This window comes from Echiichthys vipera (genome assembly GCF_963691815.1).
Source record: "Echiichthys vipera genome assembly, chromosome: 13".
NCBI lineage: Eukaryota > Metazoa > Chordata > Actinopteri > Perciformes > Trachinidae > Echiichthys > Echiichthys vipera.
The window spans coordinates 8,906,343-8,931,395 of record NC_139838.1 but is presented as its reverse complement, the minus strand read 5'-3'; the positions used below and the strand labels follow the sequence as shown (position 1 = coordinate 8,931,395).

At 40.4% G+C, this 25,053-nt stretch overlaps 1 protein-coding gene across 1 annotated transcript in view; it reads right to left on the bottom strand.

Moving 5' to 3' along the window:
• Window positions 1–466: 466 nt before the first annotated feature.
• ctdp1 (CTD (carboxy-terminal domain, RNA polymerase II, polypeptide A) phosphatase, subunit 1) overlaps window positions 467–25,053 on the bottom strand; it is a 76,002-nt gene continuing 51,415 nt past the window's right edge. Inside the window, exon 13 of the mRNA XM_083926157.1 lies at window positions 467–2,762. Coding sequence (XP_083782283.1) covers window positions 2,594–2,762 — 169 coding nt within the window. The 3' untranslated portion in view covers window positions 467–2,593. The remainder of the gene's footprint in view (window positions 2,763–25,053) is intronic.

The window sequence follows — 25,053 nt, the reverse complement described above, 5'->3', positions numbered from 1 at the left end:
TTAAACTATCTAAGCATCTTGCCTCATGCAGCTTTCAAGGGTCTGATCACCCAAAAACACTTTTTCTCACTTACCTCTGATGATATCTACTGTTGCATGCAGATATTCTCAAAAAATGTATTTAAAATATTCAAGAGTCACATCTCTCTCCAGAATGTCCCAGATATTTTGGATGATTCTTGTAACTCGCCGTCAAAGACTTTCCTTGGAACTACTCTCAACTTAAAGCTGCAGTCGGTAAGTCTGGCAGATCGAGTTGACTCAATCAAATTTAGAATATTTACAACTCTCACGCCCCTCCTCTACCCCTGAGCTCCTCTGCTCCCTCCCATTGAGTGCTCGTGCACCAGATTCCTATGAACGCGCCCGTCTCTTTTCTCGTCGATAAACGCACGGAGTAAACGCTACACAGAGGTAGGCTGGATAACTCACGCATAGATGGCAACTGCTAACTTCATTTAGCGTATGCCTAGCTTGCGGTACAGAGAATCTGTGGTGTGTGAACGAACTGTGCCTGACAGCCAGCTCTCACACAGCTCTGCACTGATAGGACAGGATGACACGGACGCCGTTGATTTATGCAAAACAAACAGGCTCTAGGTCACGTAGAGGCGCATTTTCATTTTCGTTTTCTAAAGCTGGATGATTTATGTTGTTCTATCGGAGCGGAGTGTCGGCTTCAGTGCATATGATCAAACAAATGTTGCCGATTGCAGCTTTTAAGTATAAGTTACTATAAAAACAGTTAAAGGCGTCTATTGTAAATGACCCTGAATAGTAGGGACATAACTATCTAGAGAGATGTTACCCTTGAATCTTTAAAATGGGACTATTTAATGCTGTGAGCACCACAAACAGAATAGTAGGGAGACCCCGGGAGCACATATGGTACAAAACAACATTGGCTAGAAAATTGTTACTCAGAGGGCCCTCAAAAAAGTTGAACCTGGCTGAAATTTTGCAACAAGACATTGTCCAGGAAGACACCGTGTACACCCCCGCTAGATTGCATTTGAAACGTGAATGCTGCACTTCACAATAGTTATGACAAACAAAACAATGATATCGCTGTGATAACTTTCCAGAGCAGTAAAATGTAATGCAGCCCTTTGTTTTGGTCCCCCCCCAAACACAGGGCTAGTTTTGGTCTGAATGCCGACTGCGTTTTCTGGAATAAACATCTGACATTCTTACCCTGCCTTCTAGAAGTTATGTTTATATACAAAAGTGTCAAAGGAAATGTAATGCTGACTAAATTAAACATCATGCCGGTAAGGCTGTATTTATCTGATCTTGCAATACAATATCCGCTTGTAATGACTATAGCAATATGTAAACTTTTTAGGGTTAAACCTTAACCAAAGGGCTGCATTAGTCTGTTATTGCCATACCTATCTCAAAAACACTGTGCCAATGCTGGAGTATGGTCTGGAAAAACAAGTTCAACATTCTGGGATGGTTGGGGAAGAATGGAGCCACGGTTCCCTTGCAAAACTGTAGAACAGAGCTAGCGGAAGGGGAGGACAAGGCTTGACATTGCTTTTGAACCATTCATTCCATTTGTTTAGTTCTACATCAATATATCTGTTTTTACCATATGAACCCCCTTGGTGGATCCATACAATTGTAATGGAGTGGATGCTGAAGCCTGAAACCCGGGCAGAAAACTAAACTTTCTGCATAGTCACATAAAACCAAAGGTAAGTAAGAAAATACGCTTTGTAATTTTTGTGAACTTACCCTTTGAGGCAACAGTGCTTCAAAAGGTATAAGCTCAAGTGTCCATAAGCAGAGGGTTAGTAAGAGTCTGTCCTCCTGAGCTGTACAACATCAATAGAAGTAAGTTGCCAAAGGGAAAGGTGGGCAAACACTTATGAAACACACGAAAATGGACATAAACTTTGAGTTCAGTTGTATTCGCTTCATGATGATGGTACACCAAAGGGCTGTTTATCATAAAGACTGAGAAGCTTATCTTACCATTATGTTATCAAATGTACATACACCATGAGGAGGATCAAATGACTCAGGAAAACACATTCAAATGTCTAGATACGCTGGTTGCATTTTATGACCCTAACAAACTGTCGAGGAGGCCAAAAGAAAAGTTAAATTGGAAGTCCAGGGTAAAATATTTAGCTGCACGCCTTGGCAAACCTATTCCAAACTCTTTGGCATGTACGACCAGCAAAATGTACGGTTCAGAATTTCATCTATCTTTTTCTCATCAATATAAAAATTGAAATAGAAAAAAGTCAAACAAAAAAAGTATCAAATTGTATGTTTTCTATGGTTTGCTATCTTACATTATAATGTTAACATCAAAGTGTTTTATGCCAAAAGGGCCATATATCAATGCTGCAGAAAAAAAAAAGAAGAAGAAAGAAATCTAAGCCTTTATTTACACAGCAAAACATCATTTCTGTACAGGACATTCATTTTCATTACAGCACACATTCATGGCTCATACATCCTAAGTACACACTGATTCCCAAGCAGAAAAATAGAATTTTTAGGTACCGCTTCTAGGGGCGACTGGGGCTGATTTTTTTTGTAGTCCTTTTCCTGTGACTGAGTCCCTTCATTTTCCACGTCACATAAAGTCATTGAGCTCTGCCTCCAAAGCAGCGGCCATCTCGTCCGCCTCTGAGCTGCTGCCTCCTTCTTCCTCGTTGGAGTCTTTAGAGGACTCATCAGCCGATTCCTCAGCCTTCTTATTCTCCTCCTCCTCCTTCGCTTCATCATGCTTACGTTTGTGGCCCCTACAGAAATAACAAAAGACAACTTTAGAAGCTTTAACCTGTGGGACTCCTCTGCTGCTGCCCAGGGCAGGATTTACAGCACAAACACCAAGGTCTCATTTAAAAATGATGCCAAAAGTTTTTTCTTTGTTGTAAGGGAGGAATAGTGTGATATTTTGGGGAAAACGTATAAGTGTACTACCAAATACCTCTAAAGCTCATTTTATAACTTGTTTGTGTAGTCAGAAATCAAAGTGTAAAAATGTCATGTTGTGGTTTTGTGTGTTACAATTCCTGTTTCCAGTCTTTGTGACACACAAGGCCAGCTGGTTGCTAAGACTACAGGACACGATTTTGTCCTTGGAAGCGTTTTGATTTACTTTTGTAGTCAAAGTAGTATTTACCAGTCTTGTTTGGGGGCTTTGGTTGCATGCAGGTAACAGTCCATATGCAGAGCAAACAAGATGGAATGCACTGGTTGTTCATCAGTTGATGACAATTTATCTTTTTATTTACTTATCTGTATTATATGCAGATATGTGTTCGGAGCAATGCGTCTCCCTACTCCAACTCCACTCTCAAGTTGCTAATCAAATCCACTATATAGTTGGCTACAAAGGCTAATCCAGTGGTCTACTTTCTGTGTTTACTTTTGTTTGCACCCTGAGACAAGCACTTGAAATAATTTAAGCAAAATGAAATTTTATTTGGAAAGCTTTGGGAGACTGCCTGCTCCAATATGCCGAAAGTCACGTTTCTCACGAATCTCAACAAGCGAGATGGTAAATAGAGCTTGACGGCTGTTCTGGAAATCAAGGTTTTTCCAAAACAATTACCAAAACCAGTTTCTTTTAATAGTTGTTCAGGAGTTGTGAAGGCGTCAGCATCGAGTACCTATCTGAATCTCAAGTGGATATTTTCCAGCTCGTAGCAAAAAAGGAACTCTCGTGATGTAGTCAATGAATTGGACTTTAATAATGAATTAAAAATAAATAAAATATCTGGAATATGAATGCCCATGATGCACTAAAGATTCAAACCACTAAGTAAAACTGCTGTCTCCAGTTAGCCACATATTTGCGGAAACGAATAATAAAGATGCCGTTGAAAATTAAACCATACACAGACAAGAACAATACCTCATTTCAAAGAATATTAACAATAAGCTCGTAAAAAGTCGAAAATGTTTATGGAGTAGGAAACCTTTGGGAAATGTTTGCTCTCTTTCTGAGGGTTTGGAGCTTGAGTCAGTATGTGGCTAGCCTAGCTTAGCATAAAGACTGAGAGGGAAACAGCCATTCTGACCCTGTCCAAAGAGAAAAAAATATGCCTAACACCGTTAAAGCCGACAAAGAAAATGTTGGGCAAGTTGATTGACAGTGTTACCGCAGATCAATAGTAAAAGCAACACATTGTGGATGAAGTGCAGTGTTGACACCATCTACTTTCTCGCTGCATCTGGCAACTTTCAAGACCCCTTTAACACCTATCGATGTTTTGGGCTGTTGCTCTCTGGACTCCAACTCTGTGCCTACTGTTACACAATGGCACGATTCAGTTCATTACCCAGCCCTATGCTTTGTTTCAGCTATGTTGAATAGAACATATATCAATTTGATGTGTGTATAATGGGGACACATTCTGATACAAGGAGTAAATGGACTGGATCTTACCTTTTGCACTCAAGTGGATTCAAGATGAAACCAAAAGAGCCAATAAAAAAAATCCTAAGTGCCTAAAGAATTCTTTGATATGGCTGTAAACATGCCATCCCTCTTCCTACTCCACTCTAGCTTCGCCATGACATCCTCTGCCGAGTGGCTTATTAGCATGATGCTAATGAGGTGTGTAGGGTTTTTTTTTTATGGATATTGTAGAGGACTGACACCGGCTCTGCTGAGAGGGCCCTCTCATTAGACCACACCGCTGTCAGACAGCCTCGCTAACCTCCCACAACAGCGGGGCTCTGGTTGAGTGTTCATTAAAGGTCAGATGTCAGCTAATATCAGCGGAGAGGCTCAGTGAAATGACAGTTACAATGGCCCCCTGCAGACTGTGTGGTGTGTCTGTGGGAGGCAAATAGTTGTGTTTGTGTTACATCAGCACAGCCCTGATCCTCGAAACTGACAAGAAGTTTAATTTTCAGAGCCGCAAGATCAAGGCTCTGGCTGGAGGGTAATGTGAGGCTGGGAGAGGTCGAGAGATGAGCGATTAATGATCATTTATTTGGCAACAATGTGAGAAAATGAGGCAATCCCAGAGTGTCACCACCAATGATGCTGCCTCTGCTACCTGGGCTGGTTGGTGACAATGAGTCACTGCAGTGTGCGTACATGTATACTATGTATATAAACACGGACCCACATGAGGAAAAAAAAACCATCATCTCTCTCTCCCATTTACAAATATTAACAGTACAGACAGCAGGAGGTTGTTTTTGTGATGAGTTCCTCCATTGCTTTCTGCCTCGCATCATTACATCCAATCTAAATCCTCGTCTATTAATCCAACCACCCACAGACACACACACTCACACACACACACACTTCAGACAGTCCCAACACGTTCACTCATGTCAGTTCTAAAATGGGCTTCAGTTGTAATCCGGCTCTTCGCTGGTTTCACATGCTGTTAAACTCTTATGCAAGACGCCTCCTGCAGTCAACAACTTTATTTACATTTTAACAGTCTACAGATAGAGTCATCTATAAACAATGCTCTTGTCTTAACTTGATATTGGAATTTTACAACTTAAGTTTTCATTTAGATTTGAAATAGTAATAACTCAGATGTTGCATAAAGGGCAAAGCCAAAATGCTAGAGAAATAGTTCAAAGGATTCACAACATTTCTGCAGTAGGGGAAGGAGTCCTTGAAGTTTCCGCCACAAAATAAGTTTTATCGTAATTCTGGTAAGAATTAAAAGAAGGGCGAGGAACTGACGGGGACTGTGGGTGTCAGGGCAACAACTCACTCCTGAACATTAGCAAAATTAAAGAGAGGATAGTAGATGTTGTGAAGAAGCAGGGAATGAACTATACCTCCCTTAACATCAACGGTCACTCAATGTCTACATCACAGAGGGCACTGCATAGTGACTCAGTGTTGAGAAAAGCAACCCAGAGACGGTTTGGCCTTAGACACTCGAGTAAATTCTGGGTATCCCCTCAAATACTGAGGAATTTCTACTCCTGCATCGTCGAGAGCGTCCTAACAAGGAACATCACTGGTACGGAAACAACGGCGAACAGGTACGAAAGTCCTGCAAAGAGTGGTTTGTCCGACCGAACATGCAATGGCCGGTGCTCTACCCTGCCTAAAGGATATTCACACCAGGTGCTAAAAGATCAAGGCTAAACAAATCATTGAAGACCCAAATCCCCCGGTAACAGCTTTTTCTCTATGTTTATGTTAGAAAGAAGGTACTGGATACACCAGGTCAGCACTGACAAGTCCAGAAGAGCTTATTCCCCCAGAACACTAGGACCCTAAATGTGGGCACTGCCTGAAGCCGAACTATTACTTTCTGTTTTTGTGTGATGTAAATGTCATCTTGCCATCATCCGCCCATGTCTGCAAGGGCCCAGGCAGAAAGTCCGCTTGCAGCCCAAAAAAGTGACCGCACGGACTGTATGCATAGTGAGCACGCCTACTGTGCATGCTACAGTTGTTCCACACTCCAGTCCAGAAGGTAGTGTATGCACCGGTGCACACCTCTAACTAGTTTTCCAAGTTGAGGAAGAAGACGGGAAAGAATATGAAAAAGAAGCAAAGAAAAGTCGGATGAGGAAAGTAAAGGCAGAACTTTATGAAGTTCAAGACAGTAAGAGCACAGATGAGGAAGGAGGAAATCCGCCATCTTTAAAGGAATACAAAGACCACAGCACCCACTGCCCCCCTCTGTGATGGATCAGGAAATGCACACATATGGAACACCAAACCAAGCAGACCTCAGTTCAGTTTGTGAGTCCGTAGACTGCGAAAGTTATAACAGCCGCTTAAGACGGCAGACACTTTTTCTTATCCAATATTATCGAACACATTATGGCTGCATCTGAACTCTAAAGTAATCATTAGCCCCTCACCTTTTCAAAGGCCTCAGGGTTTTGACAAATTTGCCCTTCAAAGCGCTCAGAATATCCCAAAAGTCCATTTCCTTTTAAAGGAGTGCAGTCCATTGTTTTAAGTGGCTCCCCTGGAGAAGTCTAGGTGAAATACCAAAGTCAGTCGCAAACCAATTTTGGAGAGATGAAAATGAAAAGATTCACCATCTTGAGAGACAAAATAATTGAAAGGTGAGACTTCCAGACTAAGGCTCAATCAGTAATTGAGTGCCCCCATTATTTGATTTCCTATATTTGAAACAGTGTGGGTGCTTGGACAAGAGGATGATATAATACGCTTACTTCATTTAAATTTCCTCCTTATTGGGAATCTTATAATTGGCTAGTAAAGTTGAGGATGTGGCTTTGAAAGGAGGAGAGTTGTTAACAATTTTTCAAAGTGATAGGGAGGGACTTTTGACTTGTGAGAGAGGTTATACAATATAGAATCAGTGGCTTGTCCAGGAGTAGTAAAATGTTGACAGCTGAATTAATTGAGCCTAGAGCGAGGCTGGCCTTAAGCCCTGGGAAAGCACTTTAAATTAAGAAGCGTCAAGGAGGGCCATGCCTGTCAGGGAGAAATCATAAGGTGTTCTAGGAATTTATGTAACTGTTAGGACTTTGATTTGTGGGAAAACCGGGAGACAATTTATTGATTTATTGGGTAACTCTCACATTTCATGCTCTCTCCAGATGTTTGGAACAACATTTTGTTCCTCACAAAATGTCAGTTGTGAGGCTGCAAAAGGTAATAATGTGTGTGTTATTGCAGATGCAGATGTTGAGATCATTAATTTGAGATGCTATTATCTCTGTGTACTGTGGGAGAGTGATTGTATTTGGGGTGTCAAGAGGACGCCATGCTACAGAGAGCCTGCTGGTGAACAAACAGCCTGCAGCTACAGCCCCCATTACAAATCATTAGAGATGCATAAGTGATATAAAATGACTAATATAAGTCAGGAAAACGGCATTTGCCCCAAGTCAAGATCACATTTTTATGAGACTGTGTGTCTAAAGCAGAACTAACGCTGCCCATGAGAGTATTCAGAAGGGCCAAGTTGAGGAAAGACTTCATAGAGCTGACTAGACTACAGTTTAATCTTGTGACGCAGAGTAACTATCACTGCTGATAAAGTAGTAAGCTTTCACTAAAGTCCAAGGCTGCGAACACTACCCTAGGCATCTCAATCTCAGTTTGGTGAGGCAGAGTAACAAGAGGAGAGGAGGAAGCCCTGAAAAAAAGCAGACTTCAAACGTTTCTGACAACTCTGCTTACAGCGAGAAGGAAGGAGGGGTGGAGGGGAAAGAGAGGGAGTAAAAAGGCAAATGGAGGAAATAAAGTGTGAAAGAGGAGGAAACAGAGCATGGAAGGGGAAGGTAATGAACTAAAAAATTAACTCAACTTTTAGGACTCAATTCGTCTTGGTTTCCGGCAAAGTTTTCCTCTGGTGCAAGAGGGTCAACATCCTCAGGCCTTATCCCAAGAGCCTTTACTTAAATACGAATAACTGACCATGACTTAGATCAATGCAGTATCCTTCCACACTCCACAATCGTTTTCCATCCATATCGGTCAATTATTTACAATAGCTGCTGCTGCTTCTGTAGAAGCCAAATGGAAAGGAGTCGTGGGCCCAATCTCTACTTTTAGAGTTATTGCTAGGGCTGTACGGTATAAAATCTAAGTCTAAACTTCATATCAGTAAAATTTGAAGCATAGACAGTAACTGTTTTATATCTTGTTGTGTTGATTTATATTTAAATTTCTATATGAATGCTGTTGAATAACTGTACAACTACTGAACTAAAGTACAAGTTTGAGAGTCTTGTGTTTTACTTGACTATTTTCTTTTCATCCTACTTTAAAGTTCTACTCCACTAACAATCAGTGGAAATATTTTTACTACATTAATCTGAACTTCAGTTAGTTACTTTACCAATTTAGACCCCCCCCCCCCCACACTGATTTACTTGTTGCAGAGTTAACAAACAGGCTTTACAGTGACCATTCTAAACAAATCTCTGTCTATTCGCTGTTGAATTGCCAGTTTTCTGTGTCAACCTTTTGTTTTTTTCAGAGTAGAAAGAAAAATTGTGGTGGTGATTTAACCAGACTTAAACGATTGCAAGAACAACAACAAGCCCAAAGGGAGCTGTTGTGGAGAGGAGCGATGCGATACAGTATGAGAAGCACACAAAGAAGAGCTTAGCGAGATCGCACAGAGCGTTGTGGCCCGCACCTACAGGAAGCGCATGGAGGGAGTCTCCCAGCGTGGCGGTATTTGACAGTTGCGCTGAGACGTGCGAGAGGACAGCAGTCAACATCCGCCACTACGGTCATGAATTACTTTTTTACATAGGCTTCTACTCAAAGGGCCAGTAAATATTTCTTTGCGGGCTGGATCTGTTTTTATGTTTCCTGCGCGTATTGTGTGGTTACGTCAGAGCTGCTCTGCCAGTTACAGGGTAGAGTCAAAATCCATGCCTAGTGCAGAAACCTACTGCCCTCCCGTACACCCCTAATTATTGCTTTGAAAAAGTAGCCTTACAAGGGCATAAAGATACTATTCATCAATGCAAGTCACCTCTGTCCTGTAACAGCACTCCCCTTTCCACACTATCCCATGCCATTGACAGCAGATGTGTCAAATGAAGAGGATTAGATATATTCCCTCCCGTCCATCACGTTTTAAACAGCTCCATATGCAGTGAGCTGATAAGCAGTGCAGTTATGTGGACATTATCTTCCCTGTCCTTCATTATATTATCTTTCTATGAAACCGAGGATAAAAGGACAAGCGCTGTCGTCTGGGTTTTATGAGGTGCCAGTTCTACTTTGTGATGCATCAAACGCAAGTCGACTTCCAGCAGCAAGGAACTGAGGAAATGAGAAACAGAAATGCATGGCGGTGCAACAACAAGCACTCCCGCAATGACTAAGTAGTTTTTTGAGGCCACATGCTTTTAAGGCCAACTTGTGAAAAATATATGTTGACAAAGATTGTAGGCAGGATGCTCACAGTGGGGAGATTCAATGTGCTTGGGAGCAGCATTGTGCATTATGCATACGGAAGAAAAGCCAAAACAAACGGATGACATTTGTTTTTTACGGTCATGTAGTTAACAGATCTTTAGCAGTTCTGGCTATATGGGAGAACAGCCTAATTGCTGCATTGTCTCATTTGGAACCACCACCTGCTCTCAGCGTGCAGGAAGTGCAGAATATAGCTGTTTTCACATATGAACTCTGGACAATGTCCAGAGTCCCTTGTATACATGTATCACTCAACAAGAGATTGATGGTGTCAGGCCAATCTCGATGAAAATATTCTGTTTAGTTCGGGTGAGGGATGCGGCCTTGGTAGAGTGTGCACGAGGCAGGACATCACAGCTGATTTGTAATTTGGTTATCTTGCCGTTCCTTAAATTTGTCGTGTGATTTCGGCTTCGGCCTTTACTGACAGAAGTTTCTGCATTTGGTCGTCTCTCAAGTTAGAAGTTTTCGTTGCAGTCTTTGTGTAAATCACCCTTCTTCACCCATGGAGGTTTGTTTTCTTCTGGGTTCAGCTAGAAATGTCATCAACATGCCCGCTCGCTTTCCATGAATACGTCGCACAATGCTCTAGCTCTATTCACACATGGGATCAATCAGAGAGAGACTTTGTAGCAGTAGTCCAATGTCCGATCCAAGTGATTGGATCATTTGCGTCACATCCCATACAGCTCCGCTGGGTAATGTTTAGATAATTACAGGTCTGCAGTGCATCTATGAAAAGCTCTTATATCTGGCTACTTAAACTTTAACGTCTAGTGTAAGTGAAAGGAGACAAAATCCACAGACCTGGTTTTGTGTAAAAATGCAGTGTGTCAATTGAAGCTAATGTGACGCTTCAGCAGTCTGAGTTACACAAAACAAGCGGATATCCTCCCAAGTCTTTTTAGTACAAAATTCCCCCTTTGCCTTGGCTCAGTCTATTGAAGCACAAAGGAATCTACTAAAAAGACTGTAATGTTGAAAGACATTCACTGATGTGTCTAACAGCACCAGCTGAAGCGTAATATTAGTTTCGGTTGAACAGTTGAACAGCATTTTTAAACAGAACAGGGACTGTGGATTTCCTCACCCATTATTAACATTGGAAACGCATTAGGCTGCTTAACACATGAAATAACCTATGGTTGTACCATACAAGCAAACTGCATTTTTATCCCCCTCGGCCACTAACCTCTATTTAAAGTCGACTGCATCATGGATCTTGGAAAGCAATAAGGGCAAGGTCTTTCCAATGCAACTTTAATGGCCATTTTTCTCAATTGACACTTTGACTTTAATTGCAGGAACTTTATAGACTACAAATCATTGGGCTTGCCTGCACTGTGGCCTACACATACTGGAAAACAGTGAATGTAAAATTGATATATAACACTTGAGTTGGATATTTGATGCATCACAGATAACAGGCAGCAGTTGTGAGGTCAACATTCAAGTTAAAATAAAGGTGAATTAGGGTTAATTTTTAGTTTCACTAGACAAAAATGACGTCGCTAACAGTAAGGTCCCAGAGCAACCAGTGTGACAAAGGTGTGATGCACTGTCAGTGTCATCAAACCACCCCACCTCTGGCTCAGCCACAGGCAGTAGAATCAGATAAAAACCCCAGGCTTCCTTAAATACACTTATTTTCTCTGTCTGACTGGCTGTAGCCATGTTTTCACAGGAACTCAAGAAGGATGTGGACTCAAAGCTCTGGATCCTGCAGCTGGTTCAAAGAGTAGAGGAAAAAAAGTATCTGACTCCTTAATTTTTTACAAGTTGGCAAGGTGGGACATTAGTCAAAGACACTATCCCGTAAAGGAGGAGATCTTGGTGACAATGCAGTCAATGTGCCAATAAACAACCGTGAAAATGTCCATCTGTCCTTGACAAAGGACAGGAAACAACTAAGTAATAAGACGTGAATGGTTAAGGACTAGTACAGCTGTGAAGTTCTGCTTGGACCAGTTCCAAAGCTGCTTAATTCATTTATGATGAGATGTCCCTGTTCATAAAATATTTGAGAGAAGATGTTGCTTTGGGGTTTTTCGTCTTTACACTTAACCAGAGGTATGCAAACAACCCCATTGCCCCTGCTGTCTGCTTTACCGCTCCCATCTCACAAATATTAAAGCGTACCCTAGCAAGCTGACAATGACAGGTGACACATGCAAGCCAGGCTGAGGAGTGATATAATGCCTCTATCTGAAGCTCAGACAGCTCTAAGGATTTTTCTGCATGAGTTCTTTTGATTGTGATAGAAACTAACCATGGCTGTGTGAATGTCGCACAAAATAATCAATGCGTATCCGAACGCTTCACTTAATTCGTATATTTGTTCTTACATCGGGGAGTGACCTGGTGTTCACATGGTAAGTATAGTCCCTTAGAAAAGTGCAAAGTTAATAGTTAATCTATGCACAGGGGATGTGTTAAGGATCCAGTCCTCAAAACAATGGCAGGTACTGCACTCTGAGCTTAAGACATACTGACTTTTGGTGTCAGATAATAACACTGAATCCTAAATTTCCAAATAATGAGTGTGTATATTTATCCTCTATATAATTCCACTTAAACATTAGGCAATGGAAAGAAAAAGTAGTGTCTGTGGCATTTCTCTCTGCCAACAATCCAATGCCACGTTTATAAATAAAAAAAATGACCGTTTAACATCTCTACAGCTCGCAGTGATGATGCAAAAAGAAAAGATGATGACGATTCGTAGGCGTCTCAACTTACCGCTTACTACTGAGTAAAGTATTGTGTCTACAATATAGGGAGTAGTGAATAGGGCTGCCTATCGGTATTCGATACTTTTAAGGTATTGACCAAAATAACCCAGTACCAATCAGCATTTAAACTTCTCCAGTCAAACAATACCCGCATTTGATCCTTTTTGTGCCCAGTTCTAGAAAAAATGACTAGTTGCATTATTTAGCTGGCAGACAATCACTGAAAGTGTTCTTTTATTCAACGTGACAGGTGACTGGTCCATTACCACAACTGCTATAACTCAGAATCTGTGGTGTGGTGCAGTCACATGTATTGTATTTGACGGAGAAAATGCAGAATGATTATTTCAAATGAAGTACTCCATTATAGGAATTTCCAACCAGGGGTAGAAATCAATATCTAAAAGTAATGGTTAAACAGTTAAAAAAAACAGCTAAACGAAACAGATAAATGGCTGAAACATTCAGCTTCACTCCAGGTAACAGCTCAATAGTATGAAACAATTAACAATATCCACTTTTATAAAAAATAGTTTTATACAGTTGGAACATAAACTGGGAATTGATTAATCATCTGACTAGGCCCTGGGGGTACTTCAGATCAAAAGGGTTGGGAACCATTGTACCAGTATCGCTGTAAGGTTACTGGTACTGGTAAACGATACCCAGCCCTACAGGTAGAGTAGCAGTGAACGAGCGTCTGGTGAAGTGAGCTAACAAATTAGCTTTAATATTCAGAAATCTTATCTTGGCCCACTGATTGAGAACCCCATGAAGTCTCTAAAGAAACCTGTATTATGGTGGTGTTGCATATAGGAGAAAAATGTACTGTCTGAGGTTTTCCACCCTGAAAGAATTTTAAACCTCTCATCCAAGAGTTGAAGTAAAAAAGGCAGTGGTGACGAGATGCCGAAGCAAAAGGAAGGACCTTGAATAAGGTTCATACTATGGACACTTAGATATGGTAACTTAGATATCAGCATTCAAAAGAAATCCACAGATGAAATCATGGCTGAAGTGATTTTAACTGTGAACATGAAGGTTTCACAACAAAGCTGCACAACAGCCTTAAAACCCTTTCTGCTTCTTTTTGTCCCCTATCCCAACGCCCCTGTTGTCCTCATCAGCCCTTGTAGTGGGTGGAGAGAGTGGAGCACTGTCTGAGCGCAAATAATTTCCTTCCAATTGCTAATTGCTCCTTCTATGGCGAGGTGGCTTCTAATGAGGTGCACTGCTTTTTACACCTCCACTGTTGGCAGGCATCTACTGATGAACTTAATTTATGGTGCTAAGAGGTCTGAGCTTTTATGTAGATTAGAATTTTGGACATTCAGAATGAGACTTTTTCCTTTTAGGTTGTTTTGGCTGGTCCTTACTTAAGGGATATATTTAAGGTTAGGACAAGATGTAATACAGCTTTTTGGGGGAAAAAAGACAAAATATATTTTTCTTAATCCTTTGGACCACTAGAAAATGTACTAAATGTGAGGTCATGTTGAGCAGTTTTCAACTGAGTTAACATGTTCAGTAGGGCTATGCTCAGACCGACCTTAACACTGCGTCAAAATCAGCAGCGTCTTCATTCATTTAAATGACACAAAAAAGACAAAAGAGTTGAACTTTGGCTACGCCGTGCCAAGTCACTTATCAAATACATGCAAGACACATTCCTTGTAGATAACTTTGTAACATGAATAACACAACTCTATAACTTACCACACTTTCATCTAGTAGCTTGCTGATGTGTACCTGCAGGGCTACGTGGTGAACTTCTTTAGTTAGTGAGCTTATTGCTGACCCACTACTGGGCAGGGCTAGCACTAGTCAGTTACAAGAGTTCCTGGAGCTTCTCTCTATTCCTTCTCGACTGTTCTGTTTACTCACACTGACATTTTGTTCACCATTGTACAAAATTTCATTCATAAAAGTTAATTCTGTGTAAAAAGAATACTCTCAGAGCAAACAAGCCTGCTAACGGCCAGTTAGCACAAGTTAGCCTGTTAACTTAGCTCGGTAACAATGGGAATTAATGGGACAACATGTAAAAATAAATCTAAAGGTTTTTTCAAAAGATTTCTTTGATGTCTACTCCTGTCTCAAAACTGTATACAAATCATTTCTCTAATGTGGAGGAGTTTAAATATAAGTGAATTCAACACAGCTAATATGATTCTGTATTTTCCTCTATTTTTGATTCTGCAGCTCTTCGTCCCCTCAAAGGTCAGAAGTATTGAGGTAGCTTGCTACTTGTCAATGATGCAAATTCACAGGTCAAAGGTCACCAAATTTGAAGTTCATGCAATAAAAAAAAATGTATGAAGTGGTTTCAAATTCGGGTGTGAGAAGTATATGCCACATTTCATAATCTTATTGGTATTCAAGCACCAGATATACCAATGCAGCCTCCTTTTGTTGTCATAACACAAACGATCAATAGTGCACAACGCAGCACTGCAAAGAATTTGGGGTATGTTTGTGAAAGCATGTTTTAGTCATCTAATTCATGCTATATCTAGGCCAGGGACTCCTCAGTAGTCTGTCAGAACCCGTTTGGAGGAGAGACGAAATGTCTTCTAAAAGTTACGGCAAACCCAGATTCCTTTAACATCGTGCTTCTCGACAAACATTTGGGATTCTTCTTCAACTATTTAGACCAAAATATAAATTTTTCTCTTGCGCTTTCTGTCACCAGTGCTCTTTCCACATAGCCATAAAATGAAACGTTAAAAGTAACAGGTTCTCTGAGGACATTGAATGTTATTCTGGGTATAATGTCAATAAAAATCTAAAATAAACGTATGAGAGGCAGATGGCTTAAAGTAAATAAACAACAAAAAAATGTAAGATTTTCTCTGAAAATAACTCTTCATATGCACTATATATCATAACCTGGTCAAATATGACAGTGCAAGAGATATGGGGTGGTGAATAAAGAAAAACGTATACTGTATACTCTTATGCGTGTGAAGAAAAATAGCTCATGAATGTGTGTATTGGTGGTGATAAACAATGGCTATTAAGAGGCCAGCCTCCCCCTGAGATGCTACTCTTTGCTTCATAGTGAGATCAATGCCAACCATGAGCATAAATAGAAAAACTGCCTGCATCACCAGCTTGGAGCCACGAGCCAACAGGGAAAAAAACTGGGTCAGATTACTTGCAGTTTCAGTTTTTCCTACTTGTGCATTCTGCCTTCCTCCTCTTTTCATATATGTGAAAAGCCTGAGTAAGCATTCCTATTTCACACAGTCTGACGCCTATCTCACACTGCCGAGCTGTGTTTATCAGGGACAGGGAGCGCAGGGATCATTGTGCCGTTTTCTTCGTGTTGCTCCGCTGAGAAACACATACTGTTGGATTCAGTGTGCTCACAGAGGGAAGACGAGCAACGTGGACTGCTGTCAATGTCTTTTAAACCCATGTTACATTCATAATCCTCCTATCCCGTGTGTGGCATCTTTTAACACACCTTTGGGATTCAGGTGTCAGGCTTCATTGTCAGACTAACAAGACAGCTGGGTGTTGCTCGACAAAGTGTCCCACGGGCCAGATGGACGGACTGATCGACTCCATGAGGCGAGACGAGGGTTTTGAAAAATCCATCCCAACACATCCACAGTTTACTTCTACTTATAAATGCCAGTGTTTCCCCTAGGTTTACAGCTTTGTGTGTGTGTGTGTTTCAAAAACACAGATATGTTTGTCCGCATCAGGGCGGAACTCCGCTGTCCACAATACAGAGAGCAGAGGAGAATTGTAATCGTGCGACCATATAGAAAAAGAAAGGACATGTTGTCCTGTAAATTAGAGGCTATTTTGTTTGTTCAAGGACACGATATAGACCTGTTCTATGGGAAAGGTATCCTTTATAGATATCATTTATCCTCCTTAAATGACTTCTGTTGTAATCTGCTGCTTTTGGGCCCTTGAAACTGCTAAGTGAGATGTGATTGTGGCCCCTACAGGGCTCCAGTAAGAGGGTACGGTCAGTGAGTCATTAGTTGATTTAAGTCTTTTACTCCCAGAGTAATAGTAAATACAAACAGTACAGAGGATACATTTGTGCAAGTACAGTTTCTGAAATAAAACACAAATAAACAAACGCATGAATTTATGAGTTCTTTCTTATATCCAACATTATATAAGCATTTAAGGACTGTAACTTAAATCTGCATCTTCTCTACATCAGTATTAAACACAAAGGGTAATAATGTCCCCTATTATAATGTTATAAAATCACATTGAACCACGTTACCTGAACATTTACAGGAATAAAAGGTTGGCGGGCGGGGCACCCCCCTAATATAATGGTAGGGGAAACACTAAAACCTTAATGCCTTATGTGCTCCATGCCACAGACTAAACGTGTAAAGATGACAGCCATTGTAAAGTACCGGCGAACTATGACATGGAGCACTGATATGGTATGCTGAGTTAATGGACTGCCACATATTGCTGTGTTTTATAAAAGTAGGAAACAACAGCTGAGGAGCAGAAAGAACGGTGTCAGATTTTTGATGGAGATGCTTAATAATACAAATTTACAGAAAACAATCCCCAAAATGTGCAGAAAATTCATGATCATTTTTACTTACTCTGTAAGAACCAATGAAATGGGGCTTTCTTTTAAAGATTTCTACGGTGTACTCTCTTTTATTACGTAATGCATTATTAAAATGAATTTTATAGCTGATATGATCAGGTTACAGTGTCACTATTAAGGCTCATTCATGCTATTTTATTTAGTTTTATTGATGCTTTTTGTGCTGAACTTCTGAACGCTTACAGATGAAGGCGAAACAGAGCAGTAACACCGGAAATCATAGGGGCAGTGTAGTCAATAGTTCAAGCAAGACATGACCCTAGGACACAACAAAAACATTTAAAAAATGGTGACGTACTTCATAGAGATGTTATTCTATATATATGACAGATTTAATGTCCTCACAGACAAACGCTGTCTATAACACATCCCCTTTCTCAAGAGGTACATTATTACAACCTCGCCATGCTGGTTGTTGTCAAAAACTTTGGAGTTGTATTGCTTAACATCCACGCCAACATAAAGGACGCAAAGTATGTGGCAGTGATGGTTACATTGTTTGAAATGAATGTCTCTATAAGGGGAGCCGTAAAGGGAGCATGAATAAGCCTTCACGGTTTGTGAGGATTAGTCAATAATAGCTACCATTTAAAAAGATATATATATATTCTGGGATGTTTGACTAACACCTACGAGCACAAACCAAAACTCCTAGGAGCTGCTGCCCTGCTGTTCAACCACATCCATATCTATATCTGCTTGATTTTAAAAGCACTTTGGAACGGAAGCTCTACATGAATTAAGTTTTACTATTCTTATTATCTATAAAGTTATCTGTTGGCCACATGAGCAATTGGGAGTCTTGCTGGAGGGCATTTCAGTGGAGATAATGAGGAGGGTTTGTCACTGAGGAAAATCCAGAAATTCTGGGGAGACCTCTATTTTGGTATATATTTCTCTTCCATTTTATAACACAACTATATATATATATATCTGTGTTTCTCTTGCTATTGACGTCATACGGTGAAGAGTCCACAAACTGTTAAAAACCTGAACCTGAGCTTTACATTTGTGCAATGATGTGACCCCTCCAGTATTCCCAAAAAAACACTATAAACATGTTTAAATGAAGACAGCATCATTAATGTTGCTGTTAAACCCAACCCATACTGGATTGATGAGGCTTATATTGATATCAGTTTTTTCCAGAGTTCATAAATTCCAATAATAACAAAGTCCAATGGTTCAACAGGATCCCTTAAATTTGATTTTGACCAAGATAAGCAGGACTTTATACAGTTGAAAATTAACCAATTTCTCTTCGGTGGACAAACAATGTAATCAATGAAGGAATGGACCTTCTGGTCTGTTATGTATGGGTCAACATATCTGGAGATACAGTACAGTATATGTCATAAGCTGAACTGTTAGATAATAGGCCGTGCAGATGCATTGGTAGGGCTTTAATGGATACAAATGGCCCTAGATTTACTTGCAAGCACATTACAGTTACAGGTTTCAACTGTTCAGCACTCAAAATTCCTATACAGCCCTGAAACAATAAATACCTAGGGGAACCACTGCGCACACACACTTCCTTACCTCCTCAACTCTTCTGACAGCTGACCTTATAGCCACTTCAACAAACTCTAATTCACCTTTCCAGCAGCGGTATGTCTGAATACAAACTCTGGACAGCATGTTAGAAGAGAACAGAGGCATTGTTGACATAACAACAAGTGTTGGCTACAGCTGCCGAAGAGTGTTTGTACCTGACACATCACAGAGCCCAGTCTACCAGAAGCGGCTCTGACTGCATAATGTCACATAACAAAAAAAAGAAAAAGAGTCAATGCAGCCAGCCTTGTTTAGATATGAATCAGTTGATGAGGTAAAACAAGCTAAATTCAATTAGGCTGTTTGCTTCACTCTCGCATTCTATGTCAGACACCTGCATAATATTCCAGCTGTAATGGAAGACATTTAATTAATCTGCAGCGAGCATCAACATGCCCTGCAGCAGAGGACAGATACGAACGCTCTGCCTTCAGAGGGAGGAAGAAAACAGCAGCTCTGCTGCAACAACAAAACCACGTCTATCTATGGGTTTGAAAGAACAGATTTCATTAATACAAATAGAATCATTTCAGCCCATACTGGAGACATGCAGTGCCATTACAGCAGTCTTTGGGGTATTAGTCGATTCTTAAAAACAATTACCCACAACAGGGCCCTTGGGCGCAGACGTTCTAATTGGAAAGCTAACTTACAATACAGGCGTGGAGATGACAGTCTGATTTTCCCTTTTAAACCCCCCATCATCATCATTAAAAAATAGGGAGTGAAGCGTTCCAAAGACCAGCTACTCAAGTGTAATGAACATCACGACAAACCTCTCAGGGTTTAATAGAAATTCCTTTACATTGAACCATGTTAACAAGTTTCATGTGCAGCGTGCGTAAATAGTATTCAGAAAGAACTGACAGTGTTTAGCATTAGACTATATTACACAGAAATGAAGGAAATGTACACTGCAGCTGCAAACATCCTTTTCCTGACTTCACTGACATACTGTATAAAAAATAAATATAAATTAAGACTTTTATGTATGACTTGCATTTTAATGCTCAAGAAAAGGTAAATCCCTCCCATTTAATTCAGAGGGAAATTTCATGCCAATTAGTCAAAGAAAAAAAAAGATACATCATAACTGAAATGTGTTTACACAAGAACAATGTCTGATTATATCAGCTGCAGTTTGGAACTGAGGCCACTCTACTAGGTTTTTATTCTAAAATGGCATTTCAAGACAAAAACAATCTTCATCCTAACAAGCATTATAGCACCGTATGAGAAATATTCCCTGTCCATCAACCTGCCTGAAAATGTCATGATCATCAAGTCAAATCTCACATGACCTGGAACTGTTACTGGAACAAAGATTGGGAATCGTTGCAAAGCAAAATTGGTGACATATAAAAGCCGTACCTGGAGTTTTATCCATCGTTGAAGGAATCCACGGCAAACTGAAAGGAGTACCAACAAGAAGGAGGAAATCGTAAAATGTAGGGTTAGCCTACCTAACTGTTAAGACTGACTGACGTGGGTGTCTGCGTCATCGTTTCCAAAGGTCTCCATTTCTTTTATTAAAAAACTTCTTACTTCTGCCTGGCAGGGATGATCTTTGAAAAATGGTCGATATTTCCCAGTGAAATGCCCATCCCTTCTGAGTACTGCCTGCACTCAGCCCCAATAACCTCCCCCAAGAAGATAGCGCAGACTGTATTTAGAATTAGAGGCAAATCAAGCTAGGATTTCAAAAACCACAAAATAATGAGAGGAAATTGTCAATTAAGACATTTGTTGTCTTTGGGCTGACTTATTCAATAATGATTAATGCATGTTGTATTGAGGCCAAAACACATTCTGGCACAGAGGATAACACAGAAGGCACTGAATGATGCCATCCGCTCCCATGTTAACAGGCACGGGTTTTACAGGCCTTTTGAAAATTGCATCTCTTGCTCATTTGACTAGATGTGTAGGTTGCTGTGTTGCGTATTTTATCGAAATGCTTTATAGTAAGCCAACTCAAAAAAATAACTGCAAAGAAAGCCAATAATTAGAATATTATGGACATTAGAATTCTTTTTAGCTTTCAAATATCATTGTTGTTATACGGCTTAAAGTATAATGCCCCCTAATAACCTGAGCAAGGCAGGAATGATTAAGACTAGCAATAATTATATAACAGGCTCTACAAAGGAATTGGGATTTCACACTGAATGATTAAAAGCAGTACAATAAGGACATTTCATGAGAACAAATAGTCCATATCCAAGGCTTTCTGGTAATCACCAGTATAAGGGAAGGGTGCTAGACTAGATAGCCAGCTCCACACACACACAACTTTAGCCTGGAGAAGGAGAATCAAAAAAAGGACTGGGGTGGGAGAAAAGTACAACGCAAGACACGAGAGTGAGAGGAAGAAAGCGAGAGGCTGTATTTTTATTTTTCCCTTTCATCTCGGTCAAAGCACACACTGAACAAAAGGCGGCAAATGCTGATGAGACCAACCGGCAAGAACATGTTTCTGCTCTGCTGTTTGGAGAGGAGGAAGGGGAGCAGTGGGATTTAAACAATCGGGTTTTTCATCAGGCTCTATAGTATTCTATGTTAACACAACGGCAGAACGTTTTAAGATTAAGATAAAATTTAGTTCTGAATAGATAGAAATATACTCTTCCTCGGATGTAGTTATGAATGTTGAGGGAAAAAGTCTAAATACTGCATGTTATGTAACCATGCCATTACCAAGCGCAGGCTGAGGTGTTTCCACATGGCAGAGCGGCTAAAAACGACATGAATCTATTACCAGAAATCGCAGTATGTGTTTGTGTCACTCAACTAGCCCTTTAAAAAAAAAATTAATTCTCAAAAAAATAAACCCTGCCCCAAATGCGGACGGCTCATTTAGTCTTACTTGAAGTGCCACTCATGTACAGGCCAAAACAAAATCAGCTGGAGTCATGTTGGCTAAGCCGTGAGGGGGCAGCTGCATTGCAATTTGATGAGGTGATGAATGTCAAATATGGTAATTTACTCTAGCCGCACATCCTGTTTATTGAGAAGTTGACACTGGAAAACCTCCACGGTGTGTTCTATTATTTCATTACAGATATTTGTGTTGCGGAGGGTGGTCAGGGTTCACTGCCAACAAACAAGCCGTCACTGACAACACACAGTTTGCATTCAGCAAGATGGCAGTGAGACACAGGGAGGGGGTTTCAAGACAGTGGTATAGGTTTCCGCTGTGTTCTCTTTTTTTTAGGTAATTTGGTATGTGTTATATAATTTTGAAGTGCCAGAAGCCTGATCTCACAGGTGGTGATCATTTTGAAACACCACCTGTTCTATGAGCTGCAGAGAAACAGGAGTCCACTTGCAGTAAATGTCCCAAATTGACTTCTAATTAGCATATAGTCCTGGTTTGCATTATTTCATGGAATTGCAATAAAAGAACTGACGACAAAACTAAATGATGGCACTGGTGTAATAGTGTGGTGTCTTCATTATAGTTTCAAAAAGGCTCTGAAGTTGCAGTTCTAACACAGACCATTACACCACTGATTAATGAATATAGATTGAATACACAGTATATATATAGAGAGGGACAAATAATTTGAAGGAATCAACTGCCTTTATATGATGTGTTGTGTGTGTTGTCTGTTCCACCAGTGCATTACATCAAATCATTCATTGTATGGTATTGCCTGTGTAAAATATCTCATTGCTTTTGCACTGCAACTTGCGTATTCCCACTCTATGCGTTCTATGTTTTTGCCCTAAACGCATCGAGTTGAAAAAACTTAAACAACTTACAGCAGAAAAGGAGGGCTGAGAAGGAATGGTGCAGAAGATGGCAGTCTCAAGAAGTGGAAGCCATTATGTTATTTCTTGAACCGCACTTAATGACACCAACTTCCAGGACTGCACTGTAAAGTCTCTCCTACTCCCATATGGTTTTCGCAAGTTGAGATAATGTTAGTTGGAGCAAGTCTCAGGGATTAGCTTGGAAGTGTTTGGTGTTATTTGGATAAATTCAATGGGTCCTTTTAACAGCTGTCCTTCAGGTATGGTTCTCACTGAAACATATGTCTCGGTATCTTACTATGGCAAACACCCTCTCTGTGTTAGCCACAAAAGTCATGACTCAAACCATCATTGAGTGATCTCCTAAAAAAGCCTGACTCTCTCCTGACTGCTAACGTGAGTACCTAGCTCAGCAGTCTAATAGAGCTAGCTAACATTTTGGTCATCATACACTAGCATGAACACTGTCACTTAACTAAGTCTTTACCACAGAGCAGGCTTTGAGAAAGTGTTAGCTGTCACCACGAAACTAACACACTGCTGTAAGCTGACCAAGCTAGCAGTGCTAGCTACTCCTAACAGCCACAAGGCAGGTAGCACATGCTGGTCTTCATACTAGCTAAGTCCACATAGCTTATCATAGCTGCTGGACCCCTTATTAAGTTTAGCCAAACTTTGCTGTCTCACTCACTTAGGCTAGGTATGCTTAGCTTTTTTAAGGTGGCAAAATTCACCAACAAACAATCCCCCTTTGGTTGCCATATCACTTGTTATGGACACTTATAGTGTGTGATATGCAGTATGTCTGTGGCTGAAACGCACCCAAATGGCAATTTCTACACTGCTTCACTGCCTGCCAGGCTAGTTTAGCTATCACAGACACTTATATTATCAGAGAACAGGGGTTATTGTATAGGTAACCTCAAGTTTTGTGGAGTAGAGATAAAGCAGAAAATATTTTTTACTGCAAAAAGATGCCTCTTTTTGGCCTAAATTACAATTCTTACATGTCAACTTTACCCTACCTGAGATTCTGTAGATTTCCCTTATTTGTCAAGAAATCACACATACAGAACAACAATCTCAAGAGTGAAATACAAAATGTTCCTCAATAGAAAACAAGAAAGAGCTCTGTCCAGTCAGACTGTTAGATCTTTTGCCTCCCTGTGGTACTTTTGCATGGAGCATCACAGACTGGCCGGGTTGGCAGACATGAGCATGCTGTATCCAGCTCAGTGACGTCACATGGGAGGATATCAGGGAATAAAGTTTCTTCAAAAAGTTCTTACCGGAGGTGTGGAATCTGAATAGATGAGCTGTCAAGACAATATAGAGGTGAAACATTTTACCTAGGGAGACAATCTACACTTTACTAAAGAAAGAACAAAATGGCCAAGTGAGGTCTGCAGAATGAATTTGACTTTCTTTGGAACAAGGAACATCTGATAGCAGAGCTGAAATGGGGGGATTTGGATCTAAATGAGTTTCAGTCTGCGGATGGGGAGCCAATAGGTTTTTTGTTTGTCTTTGGCTTTGATATGACTGCTGTGCTTTTAGCTCATGGTCATGAGACAGAGAGAAACCCCAACATGATCGGATTTTATCCTCCAGGAAAACAAACTATGAACAGATTCATCAACCTAATGTCTCTTTAAGTGAGCAACAGAAGTCTACATGTAATACAAGGGAATTGAATTATTTCTGCAGTAATCAGTGTGATTTTCATGATGCTTCTGACAAACTGCCCAATGTTACAAGCAATTTTACTCTAATGAATCTTGGGTGCCAAGAACAACATGCTTGCTGCTGGAAATACACCCTTCCTAAGACATTTACTAATGATGCCAGCATGAGACAGATGAAAAATGAATCCTGAGAAGCACAACTGGTGGGAGATTATAGTTATTCTAGTTTACAGATACAGAATAGAGAAATTACTTTCAAACCAGGGATGCAATTTATCAAGGTGTGCTACATTTTACAGCCTGTTATAGATTCTCACCATCCCATAAGTTGACCATTGTACACCAGTTGCAACATATTCCATGTTTCCACATGAGACAGCGCTGCTCAATTTGTCTTACTTTTTAAACCAGGTGGTTTTCTCTAATTAATTTGCAGACTGTAGCAGGGGCATTCTCAGCTGATTACCATTGTGCTGCTGCATTAAACTGTTTTGAGGGACTGTCATTTTTTTAGAATCCTAGGACAGTGGAAAAAAATTGCTATCACTATTGACGGTAGCTTGGTTATTTAAAAATTGGGGGTTTGTGCAGGATATCCCATTATAATAATAATTCTCTTTAACCAATCAGTGGGATGCAGTGTTTGCTTTCTAGTATTGCTCAGCTCAATTAGGACCTTCACTGAGGTGGTACCTAACCAGGTACTATCCACAACTTTTGCTAATGGATAACAAAAAATAAGGGAGCATAAGCTTTACAAAACAGATATCTGCATACAATGCAGAATTTGTAGGCAATAAGATAAGCTTTGGGTAGCTGAGGCAGTCTGGTTTCAATTTG